The sequence below is a fragment of the Brachyistius frenatus genome, unplaced genomic scaffold, assembly GCF_029030835.1.
Source record: "Brachyistius frenatus isolate BFR_SWC_R1_liver_20210118 unplaced genomic scaffold, ASM2903083v1 Contig_21, whole genome shotgun sequence".
In the NCBI taxonomy this organism is placed as follows: Eukaryota; Metazoa; Chordata; class Actinopteri; family Embiotocidae; genus Brachyistius; species Brachyistius frenatus.
In genome coordinates, this window is record NW_027210620.1 from 3361509 (window position 1) to 3375455 (window position 13947).

The 13947-nt window shown below is 45.3% G+C and overlaps 2 protein-coding genes across 8 annotated transcripts in view; one reads left to right on the forward strand and one right to left on the reverse strand.

Moving 5' to 3' along the window:
* The window catches only part of cops9 (COP9 signalosome subunit 9), a 202300-nt gene that overhangs the window by 27986 nt on the left and 160367 nt on the right, over window positions 1–13947 (reverse strand). The gene's annotated exons all lie outside the window — the stretch shown is intronic.
* Window positions 1–13947, forward strand: part of arhgap21a (Rho GTPase activating protein 21a) — a 71124-nt gene that overhangs the window by 25913 nt on the left and 31264 nt on the right. For 3 of the 7 annotated variants that reach the window (XM_069696430.1, XM_069696432.1, XM_069696431.1), the window contains exons 1-3: window positions 3190–3909; window positions 8245–8427; window positions 11898–11919. The exons of 2 other annotated variants lie outside the window; for them this stretch is intronic. In XM_069696430.1, coding sequence (XP_069552531.1) covers window positions 3598–3909; window positions 8245–8427; window positions 11898–11919 — 517 coding nt within the window. In that variant the 5' untranslated portion in view covers window positions 3190–3597. Of the gene's footprint in view, window positions 1–3189; window positions 3910–8244; window positions 8428–11897; window positions 11920–13947 lie in introns of those variants that run through there. 2 more of the 7 variants (XM_069696434.1, XM_069696433.1) reach the window with 1 other exon arrangement.

The following is a 13947-nucleotide window of genomic DNA, read 5'->3' on the forward strand; positions in this document are numbered from 1 at the left end:
AAACGTAAACGTCTGAGACCAGCTTCACAACTTTTGGGTGTTGAGATTTTTTTTTTTTTTAAGGGATATTTCTGCGGTTGAAACGTTTGGCGCGTCCCGCTTTAAAATCCACCCGACCGGACCGGTTTGTAATTTAATTTTAAAGACTCACGAGCGGTCACACCAGTCCCACTTTTTTTAAAAGCTCGTCATGTCCTCCGTCCTCGTCCTGACTTCACCACAGCCGCAGCCTGCGAGAGTTGTCTTTGGCCCGACTTGTGATGTTGTGTGAAGCCACAGAGGCTGTTTTTTTTTTTTTTTTTTTTGCAGAATTATCAGCAGGGTTGCAGAGAAGAGACGACGACGACAACAACCTCCGTCCCGACGGTCACTTCTCCTCCACGGCCGCCGGCAGAATGTGTTTTTTTCTTTCCTCGCTGGTGTTAAAGAGCTGTTTTATATCGTGTTTGAACGCGGCCCGTTACTGTCTGTGGTGGAGATGGTCCACGGCAACAACAGAGCGCATTATTTTAGGTTCTGGTTCAGAGTTTTTATGGCCTCCTTTGCCCCCACTCTATTCTGACTATAATATGTATTTTGTTAACAGTAACTCACGAACATGCCAGTACCTGAGATGACCTGATATGGTTTTTTTTCCCCCTGAATCTATCGGTTCTGGCCAGAAGTAAAAATTCGACCCAGTTTCTACAAAATTAAAACAAGTAAATCCAAGCTTTACACGTAAATCCCCTTTCCCCCCCACACTTTTGCTTTGTGTTTGCACATCGAGCCGTAGCAAGTATTTATATCCTTAAATCCAGCGTGTGACGAACTTGCGGGAGCAAAAAACAAACAAAAAAAAAACCTTCACCTCCGCGTCCGTCCGTCCGTCCGTCACCGTCGGAGGAAGTCGCAGGAAGTGAGTCGGACGGCGAGCTTCGACTTCCTCGACCGCTTTCACGCCGTCCTCCGTGATGCATTGTGTTTGCATCGCACCGAACGCAGCTCCCAGCCGACAGGAATTCCTATCATGTGTTTTAGATTTACAGGGACGTATATGATGTGGTCTGTACCCCGCCTCCCCCCCCCACTGTAACAGCCTGAAATGTATTAGTGGAGGTAAAGAGGTATTGTTTGGGTAGAAATGGGACCTGAAATGACGGTAATGTGGGCTTCGCAGACACAATAACGGTTTTCTTTTTCTCTCTCTGTTCTTGTGAGACTGTAATCCTTGTTTTGGCTTTCCACGAGTCCAAGTGTCTTCGGCGAACTTCTATTCCTGCCGTCCTTTTCCGTACCGAACACCGCGCGCTATATCGAGCCGGGTAACAAGACGCTCATCGGGGAGGGAAATATTCCACGCCCCGGGTCCCACCATGTTGTTTTCACCGCCGTCTCCGTCTCGGATGGCAAACATATTCCTCTGAATGAAAACGGGCCGGTTGTTGCAGCGCGTTGTTGGAAGTGGACCACTAAACTCAAAACAACCTGGAGACGCAGCAGAGGGCGCCGAAGACGGGTCCGTTGTGTTAAAAGTGAAGTTACACAGACTTATTCAACATTTAGTCGCGGGCCTTTTAACGGCACAGGGAGTTGCTGCCGGAGCGGCGCGAACGCTCCGGAGACTCCTCGGTCGGAAAACGTGATTAAATATTTAATCGGTGCTCTTCTACTAAAATGGGGGGGGAGGAGGGGGGGGGAATCAGAGCTGCTCCTAAAAATAAAGGCAGTTGCCGAGCCTCCGCGGGAAATATTCTCACAGGGGGGAAGCGTGAAGGTGTTCGCAGGTGGGCGGGCGGAGTTTCCATTTCCATCTCCGCTGAGGATGTAACCGAGAAGAAATTTGTTTCGAGCACAGAGTGCCGGGCGTCGCTGTCGAGCTTCGAGGTCATCCCGGTTATTACGGGGCTCGCTGAAAGTTTTAAGGGATCAGATGTTGTCCGTGTCCGACCAGTTGTGTCCCCCCCCGCCCCCCTCCAGTTGTGTTCTTTTGTTTACAGGTAAAAAAACATCTTAAAAGAACTAAATGGACTTCACTGAACTCTATGAAGCAATCACAAGCGTAACGGTGTAAATTGATAGAAAAATCCTCTGAAGGCGGTGTTTCTTTTGCAGTTCACTGACGGTGTCTCGATTTAATTGGTCCTCCTGAAAAACGCTGGTCATCAAAAGATCCTCTTTTTTTTTTAATTTTTTTTTTTTATATAAATGCAGAAATCTTCCGCCTTTGCTCTGTTTTAAAATGAATTCATTCTGAAGATAAAACGAGGCGTCATCGGTCTATGTGAAAAAGGAGACGTTAGAATGATTTCAGAAAGAGGATCTCTTTTTCTGCCTTAATGAACAGGAGGAACAAATAAGGCTTCATAATCACGCAAGTATTGTTTTTAGACACGGAGGAAGAAATTCTCCTCCAGATTCTCCCTCAACATTCGATCGACTTCATTCCAACATCTGTCTTTATTTTCCTCTTCTCGTCTTTGCCTCGTTGGACGACAGTTTAAGTTCGCATAGTTTAAAATTGGCCTTAAAAAAAAAAAAAAAAAAAAAGCACAAGCGGAGACGCCCCTCGTATACATTACATCTGTTGGCATTACTCATCCCTTACGTAACCGCGTTTAACCGTACGCTTCCCCCCCCCCCTGGTTAAATAAACAAACAAATAAACGTCCGGGACCTGTGCCACCCAGGCGTTAGCGCTCCGTCGCTGCCAGATGAGCTGCACGTCTACAGATCTCACATATGTTTCCTTATCGGCCCGCTTGACTTCTTCCACGAGCTGTGAAAACACCTCCCAGAGTTAGTCCCATCAGATAACAACTTTGGGTTGCCTTCTTAGTTTTTCTTACCTCCTTCCTTGTGTGTGTGTGTGTGTGTGTGTGTGTGTGTGTGTGTGTGTGTGTGTGCGTGTGTGTGTATATATATATGTGTGTGTGTCCTGTTTCCTCCTTTCATTTGTTCTCATGGTTTATTGATTAGCCTCGGCACGTGAGCCGAAGCTTTTTGAAAGGTTGGCGAGCAGAAGAGGAGAGCCGAGAGAGGGAGATGAAGGAGACAGGGAAAAGGGAGAAAATTCATCTCGGGCTGCCTGGTGTGTGTGTGTGTGTGTGTGTGTGTGTGTGTGTGTGTGTGTGTGTGTGTGTGTGTGTGTGTGTGTGTGTGTGTGTGTGTGTGTGTGTGTGTGTGTGTGTGTGTGTGTGTGTGTGTGTGTGTGTGTGTGCGTGCATACTTCAGAGGGAGTTTTGTGTGGTGAGTGGGTGGGTGCGTCAGTCAGTCGTCCGGGGCTCTCCGCAGTGCACTCAGCCGCCGCCGCTGCCGCTGCTCTCCTCTCCCTCCGAAGGCTGAGTGGAAACATCATGTGTGCTGTGGGACGCCCAGAGGCGGAAGAACTGCCCCGCTTCTCCGAGCTCAGACCAGAACCGACAGTCGAGACGGACCGAGGATAAGAGAGGGAGGGAGAACGAGAGAAGGGAGCGGGATGGGCTCAGCTAGAAACTCGGAGTAGACTTGGAAATAAGAAAAAAAGGGGGGGGGGGAGGAAGACACAGAAAACCGGCAGCGAGGATCCGTCTGCGATTGCCACCCCCTGACCGGACCGCCTCGGACCTCGGCTATGCCATGCTGGCCCAGAGGAACGGGCTCCCTCCGGGCTGTAAGCCGGTTCCCCTGAGGGATCGGCCCGACCTGCGGGACGTGGACGCGACCGCCGAAGGGTGCTGCTCCCTCTCCCCTTCCCCGTCGTCGGGAGGCTGCCCCTGGGCCCGGCTGGCCGGGGTGGACGGCTGCCTGTCGGAGCCGTACTGCCTTTGGTTCCAGCTCCTGGCCAGAGCCTACTGGGGCGAGGTGGAGCTGGGGCTCACCAGCCCCAACCGCAGCGTGTCCTGGGCTCGGCTGCGGGAAGCCTCCAGGAAGAACTGCGTCCGGTCTCGGGTAAGGAGTGATGGGGAGAGCATCCTCTGGAGGCTTACGGTTTTTACGAGGCATTTCGCCCCCCCCACCGGCTCGCTCACAAAAAAAAGAAAAAGGGATATCAGCGTGCGGCGGCGGCGTATAGGTTTACATAGGAAGCATCTGAGAGAGGGAGGAGAGGTTCTGGGGCGGCTGCACTTTGTTGTTGCTGTCTGAGGAATTTTGAATGCGTCATCCTCCTCTCCGGCTGCAGGGTAGTCCTGTTTCACTGACCGATATCTCCTGTAACGCGAGTGTGTGTGTGTTTGGGTTAGGTTTGTTTTATTGTTATCGGTCCCTGCGGAGGCTTCAGTGTGACACTTGCTTGTCAGAGGCCAAAAATCACGACAACAGCCTTTAGTTTTCTGTTTCTTAGTGTTTCTTAGTGGAATAAAGTCAGTCATTGTTCCAAACTGGGGGAATTAAAAGCCCCCTTTTTTCTTTTTTTCTTTTTCTTTTTTCCTGTGATGCAGTGAATAAGGGTGACTAATGTTAAAGCCTGTGGGAAGAGAAGTTTGGAAAAGGGAAAAAAAAAAAAAAAAAAAAAAAGCAGGAGATTGAAAGCTGCAGAGCGCAAAACCAAAACGGAGAGAGGGGTGGAGGGGGGGTTGACTCAGCCTTTAAAAAAAAAAAAAAAAAAAAAGTCCACAAGTAATGACATTCAAATTCAGTCAAACTCCTCATCTCATATACATAAAGTAGGCAGGAGCGGGCATGCAAAATGCAGCATCCTGCAGGCTACTGGGCAACCATATGGCAACACGTCAAACCGTCGGCCGGCACGATGTCGATGAGCAGATGAATATTCATCAGGTAGTCGTGTGAGCTTGTTTTCGGAGAAGATTGTTCCTTTCCAACACGACCATCTTCTGCTGAGGCATTGTGGGAATTTCCCCTTCACCCTGTGCTTTACTGCTGCTTCTCTTGCTGTATAATTCATAACACTATATATATATATATATATATATATATAGAGAGAGAGAGAGAGAGAGAGAGAGAGAGAGAAAGTGTGTGTGTGCACCTCAGCATTAAAGGAGCATTAAAGCCAAAACGGATTGCATCATGCGACATTAAAATTTCAAACAAACAGCTGAGTTGCACTGTCAGCTCTCTCTCTCTCTCTCTCTCTCTCTCTCTCTCTCTCTCTCTCTCTCTCTCTCTCTCTCTCTCTCCCCCCCCCTTCAGTTACATTACGGACGACTAAAAGGGGGGGCTCTCGCGTCCAGCTCCAAACAACGCCGGGTATTATTTGGGTTTGCTGGTGATTTCACCAGTCCTGCCATTAAAAAGCCGACACCCATCCCACCCTCTGGAGGCTTTTTACAGCTGCTCGCTCGCCCAGACAGGCAGAGGAGAAGTCAGAGAGAGAGGAGAGGGGAGGAGAGGAGGGGGAAAGGGAGGGGGGGGCATCTTTGTTTTGGATCCATACCTCAGATGTATTTTGGTCGGAGAAAGGGGGCCCTGCGGTGGAGATCTGGGAAGCTGAGAGGTTCGGGAAATCTTTGGCAGGCTCTCTCTCTCTCTCTCTCTCTCTCTCTCTCTCTCTCTCTCTCTCTCTCTCTCTCTCTCTCTCTCAGAGCCGTGGACGTGTTAGCAATAACCGCTAACGCGCGCCCTGCGGCGCGGCGGTTGAGCTCCGTCGTTGCTCCGATGATGGATGTGACAGGAGTCTTCGCTGCTCGCGGCGGGCGGGGCGGGACGGGACGACACGGGGCGGGGCGGGGGGGCGGGACGGGACGACACGGGACGACACGGAGCGGCTGCGGTTAAGAGTTATCGAGGGTTTCCCGTTGTATGCGGTGGCATTAAATCAGTTTTTTTTTTTTTTTTTTAAAGGTATTGGTTATTTTTTTAAGAGAGTTTATTGGAGTTGAAGGGCCTGAATGATGCATTATGGGAGTAGTGTTGTTGTCTTTTACGTTTGGACTCTTGCGCCGCGATGATTGAGACCACAGTGCCTCGTCTTTAACACCGGTTCCTGAATAAAATCTTTATCCGTCACGCAGTTTAGAGGGGGAGAGTGTACCCCAGGTCGTTTTCTGCCGCTACATTTAACAGACGTCCCCCTAAACGCATGCAAGTTATCATTCAGTCAGCGCCGTACATGCACCATGAAATACGCAGTTACTCTTAAAGGAGTGTGTGTGTGTGTGTGTGTGTGTGTGTGTGTGTGTGTGTGTGTGTGTGTGTGTGTGTGTGTGTTGCGGGTTTCAAGTTCCCACGTCATACTCGTTGGAGTCAAATAGTATTTGGCTTGCAAAGTATTTGTGATGTCACAAATCAAGCTCGGAGTCGCTGAGTCTTCGAATTTAGATTTTCACTGACCGCAGAAAACCTTTTACTCCGTTCAGCAGATGATTGTGGAAAAATAGCCTTCTAGTTTTTTGTTTTGTTTTCCCAGAGTTCAATGTGGCAAATTCAAAATACTTGGATTTGTCTAATTAATGGTCCAAAACCTTAAAGGTACTCGGGTTACTTTAATCTCAGTGCGAGGGAAGACAGTTCAGAAACTGGAAATGGCATCTTTGATTTAGTGTCAAGTAATCAAAATGTTCGCCGAGTCATCGTCATTTCTTCGGCTCCTCAACTGCCCGATGATTTCAGTTTCGCGTGTTTGTCGAGGCTCTGACCTCGACCTCGACCTCGCCGTGGACGCGTTTGTGTTTTTTTTTTCCCTCAGTCTCGTTTCACGATCCTCAGAAACAAAATAAACGTAGACTGGATTTACTCTCCGTACCGAGTCAGCGTAAACGGCTTTTTTTTTGTTGTTGTTACAGAGCATTTTAAATCCGAGCGGTGCAGCTGATGTGGCGGGTGTGTTTGTGTTTATGTAGGCATAAATGTAATGTTGCGCAAGAAGAGAGCTGGCAGCGTATTTAAAAAAAAAAAAAAATACATATTTTTTTTTAAAGGGGTTGTTTTTATCCCGTGTTAGTCACAGTAGGAATGTAGAAGATAAGTCTGTCATCGTGCAAACACGCCAAATAGCCCTGCAAAGCCCCGAATGTGCAATAACCAGAGCCATATGTTGGGCAGCACAAATGAGGCTGAAATGACAACCGCTGACTTATGTTGACGGACATCGTGATCGCTGACGTTGACCGCAGCTTCGGGTACAAAAGAGCCGGACTGTAATTTTGAGTTTACATTTTAATCGCTTTTACAACACCGTGTCCATTTGAGTTTGCTGTGTGTGCACAAAAAACAACAACAACCACACACTGATTAATAAACAGCTTTTAGAGAGCGGGACTTGCTTTTCTCAGTTTTGACAGTTTTTCTGGCATTTGAGACCATTTTTTTGTTTTGTTTTTTGTTTTTTTGGTTCGTCTGTTGATGTCATTAAGAGTCAAGTCCAGAAAAGGCCAGAAAAATGTCACGGATAATGAGTGAAATAATCCCATGACACGCTGGAGATGTTGTGTCGGAAAGAGGGCTTTTATTTTGAAACATGTCGGCGATATAAACATTGTTTTCGCGGCGTTTCGTGGTGACGGACGGCAGAAAAAGTTTATTTATGGAGTATCATCCGACCAAAAAGAAACACTCCGAAACCTTACGAAAGGAACAACGAAACCTCTTGTCGACTCTCTTCGTGCTCCTGAAAGCCCCCCGACCCCCCCTCAAAAAATGGCATGTTGTTATTCAGCTGAAACAACCTGCTCCTCTGTAACACCTGTGAAGAATCCTCAACAAGGGATTTCTTGTGTGTTTTTTAAATCAACTCGATGAAAAGGATCCGTGCGGTCGCCTCGGGCTGTTTCTTTCTTTTTCTTATTTTTTTTGTTTTTTTCCAGTTAAAACACACTTTTCTTTGTTTCAGCAAAACCCACTTTGTGTTACACAATTAGCGGGAGTGATGACAGAGACTGATGTTTGTGATCACATCAGATTGAGTTGCTTTTTTTTTTTTTTTTTTTTTTCCAGGGGTGAGATGATGACTTAAGAGGAAAGAAGAAAAATATTTCTGTGACACAATTTTAGGTTTATTTTTCCTGGACCTGTGTTGACGTTAGCTTAGCACAATGACTGTAAACGGAGGGAAACTGCTAGCCTGGCTCTGTTCAGCAATACAAAATAATAAAATTTAAAATTTAATCCATTCAAGAATAGAAACATAAAAAAAAAAAAAAAAAAAAAAACATCCCAAAAGGAAACGGTTTCACCTGTTTTGCAGTCGTTGTGATAAACTAAGCCGTCGACCGGTTTATTACTTTGTAAAATCTTCCAGTTTCCACACAGAAGCAGCTTCTCCAATCTGAAGATGTAACAAATTCACGTTTTTAAATTTTTATTTGATTTTGTCCTCTTTTACAGGCCAAGCAGAAGGATGGGCGCGATCAGAGCGAAGCGTCGGCTTCTCTCGGGCCGGAGGAGGAGCCGTTCTCCTGGCCGGGGCCGAAGACGCTTCACCTGCGCCGAACCTCGCAGGGCTTCGGCTTCACGCTGCGCCACTTCATCGTCTACCCGCCCGAGTCCGCCGTCCACAACTCGCTGAAGGTGAGTCTCTCTCTCTCTCTCTCTCGTCCCCTCTGATGACGCCGGGACGTAAATACATTCAAAATAAAAACGACCTCTTTATGCCAAATAATGCAACTTCAGAGCTCGGCAAGCAACTTTTAAGTTTTTCCTCGTGTTTCCAAAGTAAAATACAACTTTTGCGAATCACAGGATTTGAGGTGGAGACCAGAAGGCCTCGATTGAGTCATAAAAATGTGTCCAGAAAAACTTCATTGAATTAGAAACAGACGCGCTGATCTCAGACCACTGGCGGGGTTTTTGATTGACTCAGCAAATTAAAGTTGATTGTGATTTAATGGTGTCCAGCAACAGCACTTCAATTCTTAATTCTGTCTGTTTTCCAACGTCGGACGTCAGCACACATTCAGTTTGGCAATAAAAATGTCCCGTCGTTTACGTGATTTGAGGTTTTTGTAGATCTAAAGCGTTTCGTTCAAGAGAGCCAGTGAAAACAAATGGGATTGTTAAAATGTGTTATAATTACATTTGAGATATGGGTTTTGATTCGTGACATCGGCCTTGAAGCCTTCGCCGTGATCCGCTGCCAATTCGCGCCGTCAAAGTTACCACGCTTCCTCTGTCATTTCAAATTAAAAGCCCTCTGGTGTTTTATTTGACAGAAAGCCCCTCATTTCTTAAAAAAAAAAAAAAAAGAAGCTTTTACTGTGGAACATTTTCAGGAACGTGTTGTGACGGACGTCGGAGAAACGCACTCGAACAAAACCAAAACAACCCGAATTCTTTTGTTGCTTTATTAAACTGAAGCGACAGAAATATACATTATCGGCCCGCCGGCGGGAGAGCGGTTGCCAGTGTTTCGGGTTAGTTATAAATCAGAGCCTTTTTTGGGACTTGTGTCATCCCAGCTGGGAGCGCCGCCAGCCGTCCTCTGGATAACATCAGCTACAATCTGCCCTTCGCTATTAATCCCTGACGTTACAGCACTTCCTGGTCCTGATGGCCACAGACTGACGGGCTGAAGGGGCTTTTGGGCGACCGGGCTGCTTTTAATGGGGAAAATGCAGCCGGTGTGCTTTTTTTTTGTTGTTTTTTTTTTGAGTCCGGCTCTCTCGAAGCTTATCGTAGCCTCCCCTCGTATTAGTTTTTGTAAGTGATAATTCAGGATAAGTCGGGTTTACTTTTCTCTGAAGTGTATTTTGACAAACCTCCTCTGTTTGCACAGAAGGATATCCTACAAAGTTCGCATAGCGCCTTCTGTTTATAGCCTTTGGCTCAGGTTTGTGCGTGTTGAAAGAGAAAACTGTGGCACGACAGTTTGGATTTTCAGACATTTGTGTAACCGGAGAGATAGACGGGTTCTCCCGGAGGTCTTCTTCGGTATCACGCGGCTGTTTTCGGGCACTTTTAAGTCCAGTCTGGGCCGGTTTGATCCCCTGTGATCTCGCCGTAGGTTCTTCATACGATAAGACGCTTCCGCCGTGGAACTGACGTGAGAAACGGTTTTTGTTCTCCAGCAAAGAACGGAAACTCGCCTCCCGCAGCTGCAGGGAATTTAATTGATTCTGCGACATCGGTGTAAAAGAAATGACGCGATCAAAACGAGCTGTTGTTTTCGAGCCCGAACGATATTCACAGATGGTGTCCGTATCGACGTGTACGTTGGCCGATATGAAAACTTTTTTACAGAAAGTTAAGAGGTAAAACAAAAACAAAAAATAGGTTTCATTATCTGAAAAGTAGTCTAACTGGCTGAGTAAAAAAAAAGTCCCAAAAAGTCGGCACGGGAAATAATGTGGAATTTACAGAGAAGCAGACTGACTGACAACAGGACAAGAAAGAGGACTTCAAAATAAAACAGGAAACACAAAACCCTATTATTCGAGTATTAAAGCAGACAGCTTTTAGGTGCATTACCGTCACCTTCTGGCGGGAGTGAGGCATTACAACCAGAACGCCGGTAGAGACGGAAAAGAACGGACTATAATCAAATATGCTGATAGATTTTTTTATTTTTTTTATTTTACTGACGAATGGAATATTTAAAAAAAAAATCATAACCCATCACTAATCGATATCGCAATTTCTTTCACCCGCTAATATGGGTATCGGCCCCAAAACGTCCAGGATCGTATTGTCAAACAAAATGTCCGTCTTTTAGCCGACTGACGACGTGATTCTGTAAAAGTATTCAAACTGAAACCTTAAATTTCAGTCAGGTTGAACTCGCTGTGAACCTTCAGCAGCTCCTTCATTACGTAACCTCAAGCAACGGGTGGGGAGGGTTACCAAAATTTAAAAAAAAAAAATCCATCCATCACTTCTCGTCGTAATTGCTTTTCGGGTTCTGGATCGGAGCTGTTGACTAATCACAGTTTGAGGATATTGGGGTTAGCTTGAGGAGGGTCAGGCCGTCTTAAGGAAAGCTTTGGGAGAGCGGGCGGGTCTTAAAGGATCCATGGAGAAACATGTGTGTTGTTGCTGAGGTGGATTAAAGCGGGAGTGTGTGGATTTGAACCGCGGCTCCGAGGGACGTTTTCAGGGTTTACGCGTCGAGGAAAATGGAAAAACACAAACATGGCTCTGAAGTGGCTTTTTTTTTTTTTTTCCATTAACTGTCGCAGCGGTTGCTGTTTTTAATGACGTGTTTAAAGCGCTCCTCTATGGGCCGTCTGATTGACAGTTATTGTGATCATTCATTTATCTGTTAATCACTTTATTCTGGAAATTAAAAGTTTAGTCCTTTAAAGCGATTGGTTCGTCTTTTGGTGAAACGATGATGTAACTTTCCTCGGTGTAAATCTTCAGTTGTTTCTCCTTTATTGTTCCTATTTTATTTTACAGACAATAGCAGGGATATTAAGAATGCTAATAATAATATTTCTTTATTATTATTATCTTTTGCATGTTTCTGTTGCTATTAAGCTGCTTTTTTTTTACTTTTGTTTTTGTGCTACAGCGCTGTGTGTGGAAATGAACCTGAATTTAGCAACTCATTTGTTATTTATTTGTTATTTTGTGCGGTTTCATGGGAACAATAAAGAGTAATATGGTTCAGAAAATGCTTCAGGGTGGCATCTGCAATTGCTTGTTCTGCTAAAAACCTGAAACTATGCCATTTATGGTGATATATAAAAAGGGAAAAGCAGCAGATTTTTACATTATTTTTCTTGATAAATGACTCAAATGATTTATAGTTGAATTACATTTGTCATTTTGCCATATATTTTCGAGCCAATTAACTTGCTAATCGTTGGGAATTTCAGAAATAGATGTTGAAAAGTGGAGTGATTTTTTTTTTTTGCCCACAGGGATTCGAGAAATGATCCTGTGTTTGTTTACCGGATATATTATAGCCCACCGTTGTGCATCTACATGAGAATACGCTGATGCAAAAGGATATTGCAGAAATAATTCATCAAAAAAATCTAAATTGGAAACCATCTGACTTTCATTTTCTGTCTTTGTTTTTTTTGTTTTTTGTCTGGCAGGATGAAGAGAACGGCAGCCGAGGTGAGTCTGGAAACACTTTTGATTTGATTGCTGCGTTGGAGAGCTCAGATCTCAGGTGTTCGCTGAGAGAAGCACACAAACCCATTAACTCTCAGCTCCTGTTCACCAGCTCCAGCGAATAGCAGTCAAATTAGGATTGACAGCTCATTACTCCGACGTATTCTCACTGCTTATTCTTTTGAAATCAATGCATTTTGATTTCTTTGTTGGGTTTTTTGTGTGCATCTCATTAACAGAGGATTCAGTTTCATTGGCTGCTTTATAGAAGACCAGTTTGTATTGGTTGCAAAACTAATGTGTTTAACGATCCCGCAAATACGTGGTTTTTAGTAATCATTTTGTTATACAATGAGGGTAATCGTCGTTTAATAATACACACGCAACTTATGAAGATGAAGAACCTTTTATTGGCTTTTAAACATTGGAATCATAAATAGAAAAATAACATTTCTGTTTTCTTTGCGACCCAAATTTTCACAGGACATAAATATCGACTCAAATACTGAAATATACAAAGACTTGACTTGCCAATAATCAAAATACATAACATACCATAGTGGCGCTAATTCTACATTAAACCACAGCAGAAGAACGAGTGGGACTCGGTCGATCTGATTGAATACAGATGAACAGAAGCGACTGCAGCTCCAACAAAACCCCCGGTCAGGTGGTTGCGTAATAGTCGCCTCGTCACAGGTGAAGTTGTTTATTTTCTGCGTGCTGTCGGGCAGACGGGCTGCGTCGTGGTCATATTTGTTTTTGTTTTTTTTTGTTTTTTTTTTAAGCCCCAAGCTTTTCTTTTCGGAGCCGCCCTCGCTGTCAGCTTGGCGAAGCTCCTCGGCATTCCTCAGAGCATCCGGCCTGTCGTTTCCAGTCTCCTCAGTATTCGGCTCACGTCCGCGGCCCGGCGGGAAGATGCGCTCTGCTGCTCTCCGATCCCGAAGCTTTCTCAAAACGGCCCGTCTCACGTCTGCACATGTAGAAGCGGAAAATAATCTGTTTCCTTTTACCTCGGTTTATTTAAGCTTTATGTATTTTGCTCTTTCAAACTCTGTGTTTCTTAGATCTTTTTTTGTTGTTGTTGTGTGAAAATAGAAGATAGATAATGTTGAAGATAAGCCTTCGTTAGCCTTACGGTGTGTGGGGGGGGGGGTATGTTTCGGTAAATGATTAAAGGTCTGAGCATGCAAAACTCCCGGGTTGGAGTGAGGCTGGGGGGAGCTGCTTCGTGATAGATCGGACTCTTAAATGCCTCCCGACGGGAAATTGAGAGATTCTTGTAAGTGTCCCTCATCGGCCCTCTTGGCCCGTGGTGTCACATTCCTCATGCTGCCCCCACTCGCCACCCATTTTAACCCCTCCGTGTCCGCCCCGGATCTTTTTTTTTTTTTTTAGCTCAGGCCTTAAGACTTTAAACAACACACACACACACACACACGCACACACACACACACACACACACACACACACACACTCTGTCGTTTGCCTCTTCTTGCCTTTTCTGCACCTTTGTTTTTGACCCTGCTAGATCTGACTCGATCTGATTGGAAACTCTATGCCCCGCCCACTGATAGACATCCCCCCCCCAAAAAAAAAACAAAAAAAAAAAACAACACAGCTATTTTAACCTTATTTTTCAAATTAATGACGAGGATTATTTTCAGACGCAGCGCCAGGAAGCGAATAAGAAGGAGCGGCTTTAGCTAACAACACCGAGATAACCTCGTGGAAAATATTCATTGGCTTCGTATTCAATGAGAGAAGTTGAATGGGAGTCTGTGGAGCCGGAGGCGTTTTTGGAGGCGACCTCTGGTGGTGCTCGGTGGTATTGCAGCTTCATTTTTCAGGTCAGTCCACTTTTATATGGAGTCAATCGAGTCAACGGTCCATTCATGTGGCGAAATGCCTTCTGAGATTCACCAGCTGTGAGGTGAAGATTTAGGAATAATTCATGTCATTTTGTTCAGTTTCTGGCTTTAAGCTTTTTCTGAGCACTTTAAGAACAAAATAAATTGCTAAAAAAAAGCT